The 13,885-nt window shown below is 34.6% G+C and overlaps 1 protein-coding gene across 3 annotated transcripts in view; it reads right to left on the reverse strand.

Moving 5' to 3' along the window:
• The window catches only part of LOC150092726 (nucleobindin-2-like), a 159,362-nt gene that overhangs the window by 94,331 nt on the left and 51,146 nt on the right, over window positions 1–13,885 (reverse strand). For all 3 annotated transcript variants that reach the window (XM_090414463.1, XM_090414462.1, XM_090414461.1), the window contains exon 5: window positions 2,739–2,833. In XM_090414463.1, the coding sequence (XP_090270589.1) occupies window positions 2,739–2,833 (95 nt within the window). The remainder of the gene's footprint in view (window positions 1–2,738; window positions 2,834–13,885) is intronic.

Below are 13,885 nucleotides of genomic sequence, written 5' to 3' on the forward strand. Positions count from 1 at the left end.
AAATATCAGGCTGTATTGTAAGCTTTTTCCATGTCAAAGAAAACTGAAAACAGATGTTCTTGCTTTAGAAATGTATCTCTTATATAAGTTTCTAAATAGACCAAATGGTCTAAAGTTGAATGATGTCTAGGAAAGCCACATTGTATATATTGAAGAAAAGATTGTTGCTTACTAAATACCAGAGAAGTCTGGCATTAACCATTTTCTCTAATATCTTACAAAAACAGCTGATCAGACCAACAGGTCAATAATTATTTGCTTGTGTTGGTTCCTTTCCTAGTTTTGGGGTAGCAATGACAACTGACTTATGCCAAGAATCTGAAAAATCTTCCTCCACAAGTATTCTGTGTTTATTAAGAGAAGAAGATCCATAGAAGATGATGGTAGAGGTTTTATCATTGCATAATGGATGTCATTAGGTCCTACTGCACTAGGGTAAGAGAGAGAGAGAGAGAGAGAGTAAATTAGATTCTTTTAGTTCCTCCTTAAAAAATGGCTGATTGTATGGCTCAAACTCATTGGTAGAAAAATAGCCTTTCTTTCTCTCACTGTTCTTTCAATATTAAAAATTTAGGAGGATATGAAGCTGTTGCTGAGATTCTGGCAAAATTTTCTCCCAAAGTGTCTGCAAAAGTTTTGGGCAGTGGCCCTTCCCATAATGCATAGCATTATACAAACCCGAAAAAGATGTGTGCTTTGCATTATGGATACTAAAGCAATTAATGTAAAGTCATTAGCTTCTATATACAAGTAGCCTAGTCGTGAAAATACTTCGGGTCAAGAATATATTTCCTTGGTATTTTTAATTTAATTTATAACAAAGTGAAAAAACTTTCTACAAAAGGAGAATGATGAAGGACAGAAAGATAACAACTTTATTCTGAATTACAATAATAAATTGATAATATGTGACTAATTGGTGTTAAAAGACTGATGTTGTATCTGTACACAACAATCTCTTACCTTGTACTTAGAAAAATGAAATTTGGAGGAAGATTGGACATTTTTTTAGAATACTAACAATCAGACTATGTCCAAGTTTTGAGGATACAGTAACATTGGTTAGAAAGATGTGGGTTCAAATCCTATCTAAAATGTAATGAACCTGTAAGAGTTTTTTGTTTTCAGGTATAGATCAATTGTAATTTAGTCTCTCAAGTAACAACAATAGGGCAGTCAATTTAGAAAGTATGGGGGGGGGGGGGGGCTAAAGTGATGCTACAGTTTCTATATATGAATGCCAGACATATCAAGAACTAGAGGGAGGAGTTTTTGACATTGACTAGTGCAACTTCACCAAATGTTATAGGCATTAGTGAGACTTGGCAAACAGCAAATAATGCAGCTACAAGGATAGATGTCAAGTGTTTAGTATTTTCAGGGAAGATAGAATGAAGGGAGGGGATTACATAAATTACAGCCAAAAAGAACAGAAGACAGCCGGAGGATGGCTGTTCATTTGAAGCAATCCGGTTTGAGATTAAGGTCGGTAAGACAAAATATACAGTTGGTTGTTGCTATAGGCAGATGTTCCACAGATGATCTGGAAGATATGCATCGCCAAATTAGTACAATGAATGCAGATCTAGTAATTATTATAGGGGACTTGAATTATGAAGACACAGACTGGGAGGAAGAAAATGGAATTTATACACCTACTGAGAGATAACTACTTGAGGTAGCATGTAATGAGGCAGGGGGCTATGGGTGTTAGAGTATTGGATCTGGTCATAGGATCAGAAGGGCTATCCATAACCAAGGTGGTCACACTGCCTCTAATTGATGAAAGTGACCATGTGGTCTTGACTTGGGAGATTGTAAAAAATGAGGAATTTCTATCAAGAAGGGGTACACGTGGAACTATAAGGCAGTTGAATAGGGCAGTCAATTTGGAAATTGACTACCCTAAACAACAGGTCATTATGATTATGAAAATCTTAGTCAGAAGCTCGAAGCTGTTTCATAAAAACCTGTAGGGAATGGATGTTAGTAGTATGTGGGCGATAGCTAAGGAGCATCTGGAGTAAGCAATATCAAATTGCACATCCAAGGTTAGGAGGGTTAATCAGGTAGGAGTTAGATGGATGAGTAGTATCATTAAACATGAGTTGCAAATAAAGTACTGTGGAGGGTATGTAAAGAAAAAGGTGACCAGCAAGGTCATGAATAGTACATGGGTCAGGGTCAGTATGGAAAGAAGGCAAACAAGTATCCCAGGAATGGTGGTAAAAGTACTAAAAAACTGGCCAAAAAGAGAATTCTAGAATGGGTGGATAAGAATATAATAACCCCCCCCCCCCCACCAGCGACAGGTCGGTTGGGAGGGCTGTATTAACAAAGGTGCATCAATGTAACACACGGACTCTGCATGGAAGCAGGATAAACGTGTAGAGAAAAAAGAATATAAACCACTTTTAAGACTGCATAACATAAACTAAAATAAAAACACCAAAGAAAGTGCCAGCAGCAAATGCAACAAGCCTTAGTATGCAGATGCGAAAGATAAGTGGAGGCTTTTCCCGATTCACTGTGTTTGTTATGATGCATGCAACAAGAATTCTTCTGCTTCAGCTGGCTGAATACTGTATCTTCCTACTGATTTAGCCAAAGACATATATCAAATATTCAGCAGATCCCTATTTAAAATCTTCTGAATTAAATAATGTATTATAAATCAAATTTGGAATTGATATCTATGTATAATGATTTCTAAACTATATAATTAAAAATTAACATACTGACAAAATAAGTTTTTTTAAATCATCCACTTCAAAGGTATGGGGATTGTGAATATTCACATGTTGAGGAAGTTTAATATTCTTACGATCCATACCTATAAAATTATGAAAAAAAATATTTTGATTTATTACATATTGTATTTCATTTTTATATCACATAGCAAATTTTTAAAGATTGATGTTCAACTACATGTGAGAAATCACAATATTTTTTAAATAAATAATACTACGCAAAATATATAATAAAAATAATAATTTATATAATAAAAATAAATATAATAAAAAATAATATTTAGATCTAAAGATGGGATACATTAAAAACAGAGATAGGACAAGAATAAAAGTAAAAATACTACACTGAAAAGTTTATTTGAGATCTGCAAAGCTATATTAAACTGTTTTTAAAAGTACTTTTGTTATGTAAAAAACACCTGGTACAGGTTTGGATAAGTGAAGTTATCGGAATTTCATACTGCAAAGCATGAAATTCTGATATCCTTCTCACCAGATGCCTTCATTATGTGTATAGAAGAAATAATGACATCTAGTGAGAGGGATTATTAAGAAAATTGTAAAGGAATACAGGATTTATGGTCGATAATACTTATACCAGCTGTGGATGAAACATCAAGATTTGAGAAATACACACCACCCTATCAAAAATCATAGGGCACTCCTCCAGATACAGCAGCATTGCCGTGACTACATAATATGCAAATTTTGTGACCTATAAAGAAGATCAGCAGTTCACTCAGATGTTCATTTTGATCATGCATGGCAACATTTCAAAGAAAAGTGATAGTTAGCAGATGACCACAAACCCAAGAAAACTCTGACAGATCTAAAATCTATTTGGAAGTAAGTAGAATATAAATCCAAGTAGATCTAACAGGGGCTGAAGTTCTTTGAGAAGGCCGGATACCACATCTCAGCATTACAGAATATGCATTTGGAGATGTGAGCAGCCGTAAATGGTTCCAGGATACAAAGAGCTATATGCCATGAATTTTCATGTAAGAGTTGCAATTCACAAACCCTTGCACATAGGAAATGTCACAAGTCGCCAGGATATGTAGAACTGCACATCATAAATTCATATGAAACAGATGTAACCCACAAGCTCTTAACATTAACAAATGATCTCGCTACTATAAAACTGCAAAAAAAGAAACAACTGTGGAGGGAATTTAAGGAAAAGGTGACTTGCAGGCACACGAACAGTACAAAGCACAGACCAGAAGGGTAACTAGTGTGGTAAGAAAAGCAAAATCAGATTATGAAAGGAAATTAGCAATGCAAGCTAAAGAGAATCCCAGTAAAAGAAAAAATGTATACAGAAGAATGATTTTAAGGAATGCTGATGGTAGGGAGGTAACTGAATCAGTTGAAATAGTAGAATTACTAAGCGAACACTTTGCAAGAGTATATCATCCAGGCAGTGATATTGCAGGAATGAGGAAACCAATAGTTTACACAGGAATTGAGGTGAATGAAATGAAGGTGAATAGAATATTACAGAACCTTAATGTGAATACATCTGTGTGATTGGATGGTATACCAGCTCGAGTCTTACATGAAGCGGCAAAGGAATTGTCAGCACCCTTGACCATATTGTTTGATTTAAGTCTCAGCTCTGGGTTAGTCCCAATGGGGTGGAAAGGGGGAAAATAGTTCCATTGCATAAAGGAGGCTCCAAGACTGCTGTTGCAATTTACCAACTGATCAGAATATCAGGGGTTGTCAAGGTTTTGGAGAAAGTAGTCAAAGCAAAATACAGGAATGGATAGATGAAAATAGGATACTGTATGGGGCAGCATTGTTTTGTGAAGAGGTAGATCATGCCTCAGTAACTTGCTCATATTTTATAATACAGTGATGGCTGAACTGGATAAGGGTAATGGGTTTACAGTGATATTGCTGGACTTTGCTAAGGCCTTTGACAGGATACCACATGGAATTCTATTCAGTAAACTGCAGCACATGGGGATAGATATAGGGTTGGTGAGATGGATAGGAGGGCAGTTGATGAGGAGATATGAGAGAGTAGTTTATTCAGGAGTAGAGTCCAAAAGAAGGCCTGTGACTAGTGGTGTGCTGCAGGGTTCTGTTCTTGGACCAGTGCTATTTAATTTGTTCATTAATGACATAGGGAAGGATCTGAGAGGAACTGTTCATTTATCTGCTGATGACGCAAAGTTGGTTAGAGCAATAGTGAATGCACATGATATCAAAATTTTGCAGGATGATTTGGATAGATTGGAGTGCTGGGCTAAGGAGAATGGATGCCAGTTTAATGTAGCAAAGTGTAAGGCTATGCATTTTGGGGTGAAAAGATTACCAGCAGTGTACCACATTGGTGGAACTGTATTCCAGGGGATCGAAGAAGCCAGAGATTTGGGAGTGTTGGTGAATAGGGAGTTGAAGTTTAGGGGGACATAGCAAAAGTGGCTAAATCAGCACTTCAGATCACTTGGTTACTGAAGAATACTTTGACGAGCAGAGCCAAGCAAGTTACTGTTTCTCTTTATCGAGGCCTTGATAAGATCCCAGGGTTTCTTCTTGATGGGGAGGAAGTAGAAAGGATCCAGAGGCGACTGCCCAAGATGATAGCTGGTCTGTGGAATGAACCTTACAAGAACAGATTGAAGATCTGTGGGTTACAGAAATTGGTTGATAGGTGGAAAAGGGGTGATATGATTGGGACATTCAAATTACTGAAGGGTTTTTACAAGATTAATTCAGAGGAAATTTTTCAGAACAGGTCTGGTGGTGGGAGAACTAGGGGCCATCTATGGAAATTGAGCAAGAGTGTAGTTAGCAAGGGTGTTAGAACTAGGTTTTTTACTTCGAGAGTGGTGAATGAGTGGAATAACCTGCCAGAGTTTGTTGTAGGTGCCATGACTGTAAATGAGTTCAAAGCAAATTATGATAGATACTGTGCAAATGCTGAATAGTTGTTCTTGACATGATGTTTAGGGCTTCTCTCGATGAGTCTAAGGACTCCTTGGAGTTGCCCGTAATAATAATTAACTTTTTAATAATATGTAAATATTTCGTCTTAAGTATCATAAAACATCATCAATACAGTTATTAAACAACAATAGGAATAATATTCAAAAAAACACATTAGTGCGCATGCTTACATTGGAATCCATCTATGTATACAGTAGCATGTTTAAGGACTAAATACTATTGGATTGTAATTAAATTAAATTAAAATATACCTGAAAAATTTATTTTATACAGTTGAGGATAACTTTTTAAAGAATTGCAGATGTGATAAACTTATTTCCACTTTCACTAAACTAAGGGAAGTTATTAAATCACCAAGTGCTCATAAAATTTATCAAAAAGCTAGTGTTAAGTTGTGAATGAAGATATTTTATATGTTTTAATACTTCATTCACATTTAACATAACCCACCACGTCATAAGTAAGAATTGTAAATATTACTTGTTGTTAGTCTCTTGCTTGTAATATGTTATTCATATAAATGATTTGAGTTTTGTTTGTTATTAATTACTTATTTAATCTTAGAATATGTAATAATAATGAAAAGACTCCATATAAATATGTCATTCATTTTATTTAGTTTATTCTGTAAAATTTATTATAAGAAACTGTGTGTATGTAAATTTAAATGTATATTATATGAATTGTGATATATCTTTTTTATTTCTGTATGTAAGAGTGATTTTATGTAATTCTACTGATTGGATTTGATTGGCTGCTGAAGGAGAAATGGAGTTTATTTTAGTTAGCTCGTGCTGAGAACATGAGCTACTGTGTATAAACAGAGAAGCCAGTGGATACAAGCTGAACTGGTTAGAACCAGATTTTGGTGGGAAGAAGGAACATCATTGATTGGAAAACAAAAGTAAGTAAAGGGGAAGCCTTAGAGAGAGCAGAGAGACCAGTTGTGTGTAACAGAAGGGGGGGGGGTTGATATATGCCATAAATTGACTATGAAAGGACCCGGAATTAATAGGCAACGTGAATTACTTCTATGGGAGTTCTGATACTACAATATTTTCCAAGTGGTTTGTGGAAGTATAGTGCAGAACTGAAGTTAATACATAGAAGAAAATAAGGAATTAGTAGATAACTGAAACCTAGTGCATCAAGACTTGTATATTTCTGTGTCTATAATGCAATTATTATAGTGGAAGATTTCTTTAGAATTGTGTAGCCATAAAGTAAGAGTCTACAATTTCAAATGTGCCTTTGCGAATTCGATGTGTAGAAGCAGTAACCCAGTAAGAATTGTCCTTTCTCTAACCTGTGCAGCTATAACTGTTAACTCCGTCGGATATATTTTAACCTTAGCTGTGGTGTTATGTCGATTAATGGTCGAATGTTTGATGTACTGAAGTACTTTCCCCTCGAAATAATAAGTGTCATGTTGTTCTATTAAATGTTAGCTGACTGAGAAAGAATAAAGTGTTGCCTGTCATAAGATTAATTATTGTAACATCTGGAAGGTCGAACTTTTAAGAACTATTTTCAACTTGATTGACTGAACATAAAGAACTGATAAATGAATGTTTGATAATTTAGGGATTGTAATTATTCTGAATACTTTAAACTGAGCTAATATATTTATGATATGATTCATCCAATTAGTTAGAGTGAAATATGTCAGAGAAATACTAATGCTTTGTGAATTAACAATTTTTAACATTAGTCATGATTCTCAAACCTAATTGAGAAGTTATTAATGTATGAATGTGAATTCTTATATTTTAATTGGATAACCTTTTGCAGATAGTTATACTTAAATGTATATATTATACTTTTCCACATTAAATGTTTTCTTTTGTTGAGTTAAACTTGGTGTTTGCCTGATTTTCTTTCATTGCACCGCTCATAAAATTATTCGGACCTTTTCGGAAGCCTTAAATACTAGTAATAGCCTCAGCCTGAAGATAAAGAGATAATATAAGTATAGTTGATGATTGATTGCTCTATATATTTAGACTAATCTGAATATAGGGTGGTGCAGTATAATATAAAATTCTTTATATTCAGATGAGCATCAATCAACAACTAACCAAGTATAACGGAAATTAAAGAGGTAAAGATAAGAATAAATAACCAACATAAATGGAACAGTCAGTTAAGTGAGACGTTCCAACAAAATTGGCGCAGTCGGTAGGATGTGTATTCATTAGTATAAATTAAGCAATTAAAAAAAAAAATTGTGTGATAGTAAAAAAAAAAAAATAATAATCCTTAAAATCTTGATAGCAAAATTAAGTGAATCACAGTGAGCAGCTTATGGAGCAGAATCAGGCAAAGAAAAAGGTTATTTTAGAATTGAGATTATAGGATTTAAATTTGAAGCTGAAAGATTAATATGGCTGTTCCATCCAGTACAGGAAAGAAGATAGTGAATTTTTCCGAACTATAAACCCCCAACAAGTCTTTCCTCAATTTTCGGGAGAAGAATCAGATGATGTACTATCTTTTTTTCTTTCGTTGAAAAGCTAAGGGAAGTAGGAAATTGGACTGACTTTCAATTATTAATATTGCTGAGAAGTAAATTAACTGGTAAAGCAAAAACATTTTTATATTCATCTCCCATTCTTAAGGAAACATTAGAACATCATAAATTTAAAGATGTTTTGATTTCACAGTACTCTAAATTAAGACGTATTGGTCCTACTTATGGAAACTATAGAGAACCACACAAAAGAATAAAGAAAGTGTCACAGATTTTTACAATCGCATATTAACTCTATCCAACAGTTTCAACGTATCTAATGAAGATAAACTTCATTTAGAATGGGCTGTGTTCCAACAGTTTTGCCAAGGCGTAAAATTAGAATTAAGGGAGACTGCCTACAAGAAGAGAATTAACACCTTAGAAGAATGTTTTAAGGCTATCATGGAAAGAGAGAAAATAATTGGAGACTTTTGTCCCTCATCCAGTGTAGGTCTTGTGAATGTTGTAAATAAGACTGGTTGTTCCTTGAACCAATCTGAAATTGAAAAGAAAAATAAAGATGAAAAGGAAAAAGGAAAGAATATTGGAGAAAGTTCAAGTAATGCTAATTGCATAGCTAAAAGTAAAGAACAGTCCAACAAAATGCTGATGGCAGAAGTGCAAACCCTAATTCACCAGGAAGTTAAAAAATTACAACAACCAATACTGGATAGTCTTAATGAGGTAATGAGTCAATTAGCAGCAATTACTGTAAAGTCTCAAGAAGACAACAACAGATAACCACAACAACAGATAAAATTAATAAGATAATTAAACAAGAGGTGGAAAACCAAAATCAACCCATTTTAGCTAATATGGATAAGGTGATTCAAGGACTAGAAAATGTTAAACAACAAATGCCCACTGTCCCTCAACCTCAGACAGAGAGAGAACATAGAGATCCTCCCAAATGTTATAGTTGCAATAAAATTGGACATCTTGCCCGGAATTGTTTCTATAACAAAAGAAATTACTCTAATAAAAGATGGGATTCAAAATTTGGACATATACATCACAGAAGGTATAACAGAATTCAGAAATCCCCCAATTTAAATGAACAATTGATGAGAATTAGAGGAGATATCCTAGGCTCTAAGTGTAGCATTTTGTTAGATACAGAATGCAATGCCTTGACCATTAGAATGAACTATTTCTTAAGCATAAAACACAAGTTATGGAAGAGCATTGCCAAACTGAGAGAACCTGTGAAAATTACTACTCTCTCAGACTCAAACTTCATAGCTTATGAGAAAGTTCGCACAAGGATTTACCTACCAAAATTTAGATTATGTGTCTGGCAGGATTTGCTTGTTGTCCCCTCAACATCCAACTTAAGCTCACATTATATTAGGAAAAAATTTCTTGGCAAGTATCAATCTCCTGTAATTTTTCTAAAAGAGAAATATCCTTAATGAACAGGAAAAGAAGTATCAGAAGAAATAGTAATCATATATATGATGGAACAAGGCAACAGACAAAAAAGTTTTATTTACCAAATGAATTGGAACCTCCTACTAAGGTAAAGTCATCTGTAAGTAAATCAACTGAAAAGGATAGTGATGTAAATTCTGATGTGCTTGATCAGATTTATTCGAATCCACAGCCTTTTGGCTGGAGAGCAGATACACTAACCACTCTGCCAGCCAGGCTGGCATAAATGAGATAATGTTTAAATAATATATATTTATTACAAATTATACATTTTAGCATGAAATAATTTTAACAAGAATAACCAAAAACGCTGTTGTTAATTTTTTAATATGGCATATGGTCTCCATTCACAGTGGTACATCTTGATTGCATGAACCAGATAAGAAGATCAAACAGTGTTCTTGTGGGATATTTCCCCACTCTTCTGTGAGAGCAATTTTGAGCTCTTGAAGCAATTGTGGTGGCACCAGTCGAGCAGAAACACGCCTACCTAAAGCATCCCAGGCATGTTCAATTGGATTAAAATCTGATGAACAGGCAGGCCAGTCCATTCGTCCATTCTTCCTCAAACCACTCTTGTACCAAATTTGCACTGTGTTGACGAGCATTGTCATCCATAAAAACGAATTTTTGGCCAATTACAGCAGTATATGGATGAATTATAGGTTCCGAAATCTCATTGCGATGCCTTTGGGCTGTTAAGGAACCGTTTCTGATAAAATAGAGATCAGTATGGCTACCTATACTTATTCCAGCCCATACCATCAAATTCCCACCTTGATGTTGGAATCTTTCACGAAAAAACTATGGATTATTTCTTGTTCCACTTTCACACCACATCAAGATTAGTCAGTTATCTGGTTGCAGACTGAACCTGGACTCGTCACTAAAAAGTACATGAGCCCAATCCTCATTTGTCCAATTGCGGTGTTCCTGTGCCCAAATTCTTCAGGTTCTTTTGTGATTTGCAGTAAGTGAAATGCAAACCATTGGTCTTCGAGCATATAAACCTATGGCTTGAAGATGATTTCAAACATTTCTTGTCTCCAGAAACCGATTCCAAAGTCTTGCAATTATGCTTTGAGATACACGACACACTTGAGTGACAACTTGCTGCATTTGTCCAGCTTCTAATCTACCAATAGCTCTCCAAGCCATGGATTCTGGAATATCACGTTACTCTCCCATTTTTAACAAAATAATGGGTGGTAGGTGACACAAGTTTACAATTGAAGTGATAATTATGCTATGAAAGTGACCGCAACAAGCCATGCTTTTATACTGCCCCCCCACATGCTAATACGGCTAAGACACGTTTCAACAAGTCTTAACATAATTTTGTACACAGTTGCGTGTTCTACACGATTGTATATTCTTGTCATATGTCATCTCTTTCCAGGAGGTTGACTACCATGAGCATCCACCATGTACGGTTTTGTGCTTCTCTTTTGCATTCTTCACAGGACAAAAAGATCCAGTTCTTAATATTTCTCATCCAATCTGTTCTTTGTCTTCCACTTCTTTTTTCTTGTATCATTCTTTCTAGAGATGTTTTTTGTAAGGATTAATGCCTTAAATGTGAACAAGGTAGGTGAGTTTTCCTTTTCTTAATGGTTTTCAACAAATTCCTATCTTCTCCAATCATCTCTAATATTTCTAAATTAGTTTTTTTGGCAGTCCATGGGACTCTAAGAATTCTTCTGAGGATTGACATCTCAGGCTTTTAGTTTATTTTGATACTGTCCAGGTTTCTGCTCCATATAGCAGTGCTGACCATATGTAGCATTTGGACAGTCTAATTCTTGTTTTTGTGTGAATTTCCCTTGAGGTGAGAATGTTTTTCATGCTAATGAAGGTTGATCTAGCAATTCCTATTCTTCTTAATATTTCCTTATCACACTTTCCATTCTCTGTAATTAGTTGACCCAAATATATATAACTCTCTACTTGATCTAAAGTATTTCCTCTGATCTTAATATTTATATCGGGTATTTCTCCTTTTTCTCTTGTTACCAGCATGGTTTTAGTTTTCTTGAAGTTGAAATTAAGTCCATATTTTTCACTTAGCTTCAGTGTTTCTTCTAGTAAGTTTTGAAGATCTTTTTTTATTTTCAGCTAGCAGTACTGTATCATTTACACATCTTAAGTTGTTTATATTCCTGCATCCTATGCTGACTCCTTTAAATTCTTCTAATTGCTGGAGGATATTTTCAGTATAGAGGTTAAACAATATAGGAGAAAGAACACAGCCTTGTCTGACACCATTCTTTACTGGGAATTCCTCCAAGATTTCTCCTGATATGTTTTATTGAGGCAGTTTGCTCCCAGTATAGATTTATCAGTAATCTGGTATCTTTACCATCTATTCCTAAATTTCTGATGCATTTGATTAGTTGTTCATGTTGTATATTGCCAAAGGCCTTTGTGTAGTCAATAAAACATAAGTAGACTTCTTTCTGCTTCTCCAGATACCTTTCTATAATAGTTCTAATGTTGAAGAATCCTTCTCTAGTTCCTTTATTTTCCGAAAGCCAGATTGTGTTTCATTAATTTCCATTTCGATTTTATGTTTATTTCTTTCTAGGATGATATATAACATAACTTTTACTATCTGACTGATTGCTCTGTACTCTTCACATTTGATTGTCTTTAATTTTTTAGGTATTGGTAGGAACATTGAGTGTTTAGAATCTTTTGGCAGGTGTCCAGTTTCGTATATTTTCGTATAATAAATTACATATGTCAGTCAGTGATCTTATAGACTTATCTAAAGCCTTTAGATGATATATATATATATATATATATATATATATATTAAGAATATTTTAAAATAAATGTGTTACATTTATAAATTCTTTTTACAACTTGATAATTTACAAATAAACCAAATCCCCTAATTGTTTTGAGCAGTATATGATCCTACCAAAAGACAGGCTCAAAAAACTCAACAAGTTACTGGAATAAACATCCATAGATCAGGACACCATCAAAAGACTGAAAACATACCATGCAAGACCTCCTAGAATATATACGGTTCATCTAAATTAATAAAAGCAACTGTATAAAATATCAAAATTTTTGTCTGACCTTCTTTCAACAAAATTCAACAAAAATAAAAGACATTGAACCGTCAGATACAGACATGTTAATAAGCTTCGACATTGTCTCTCTCTTCACTAATATCCCTCGCAAAGAGAATAGAATTGTTAACCGAAAAATGTCCATCTGATATTGTGGAATTATTCAAATTTACAATCATATCAGGTTACTTCACATGGAAAGATAAAATATATAAACAAAAGGAAGGAACAGAAATGGGCTCGTCCTTATCACTTTTTTCTTGAACACTTAGAAGAAAGAATTTTTGCTCTTGACCCAAAACCAACAATATGGCTATGATATGTTGATGACATCTTTGCGGTCTGGAGTCACATGGAATAAGAACTTTACTAATTTCTAAATAATATCAGCAACCTACATCCTCATATCAAATTCACACTAGAAAAGAAATCATTGCAAGGAAATCAAGATGGTTCCATTTCCACTTCTGTCTATTAAAAACCAACTTTTTCAGATCAAAGTTTGCACCTGAAAGTATCTTCAGGACTGGGGTAAGGTGGTACAACACCAGGGCAACTCATTGCAAAGGTGGAGCAAGCTAGCAACACTCCTGTCTCAGTACCTCCTATAATGCAAAACACATCTCCTTGCAGATATGTCTAATGTTATGCATTAAGGTAAGGGCCACTACCCAGACTAGTTTCAACCTTTATTGAGGTCTCTTCAGTGGGAGCCAGGCCCAAGCTGAGATACCAGGCAGAAGCATTCGCAAGTCATCTCTACCTATAGGAGTTGCCAAATGGTGTGCCACCCTTTTTTAATAAATTACTCTGGATTTAGAGAAAGATGTTGAAAGTTTATTTTTCACTTGGTTAGAGTATAATAAGTTTAGTTTAATCCTTTATCCAAGTGTGAGCAAACAAAGTATCTTCAGGACTGGGGTAAGGTGGTACAACACTAGGACAACTCATTGCAAAGGTGGAGCAAGCTAGCAACACTCCTGTCTCAGTACCTCCTATAATGCAAAATACATCTCCTTGCGGATATGTCTAATGTTATGCATTAAGGGAAAGGGAATAGGTAGAGATGACTTGTGTGGAACTCTAAACTGAATTTATCTTTTCTATGGTTTGCTTATATGTAAATATATCAACAATATGACTTCTACATT

Source organism: Typopeltis vanoorti, chromosome 25 (genome assembly GCF_054136105.1).
Source record: "Typopeltis vanoorti isolate ZY-2024b chromosome 25, IOZ_Tvanoo_1.0, whole genome shotgun sequence".
NCBI classification, from domain to species: Eukaryota; Metazoa; Arthropoda; class Arachnida; order Uropygi; family Thelyphonidae; genus Typopeltis; species Typopeltis vanoorti.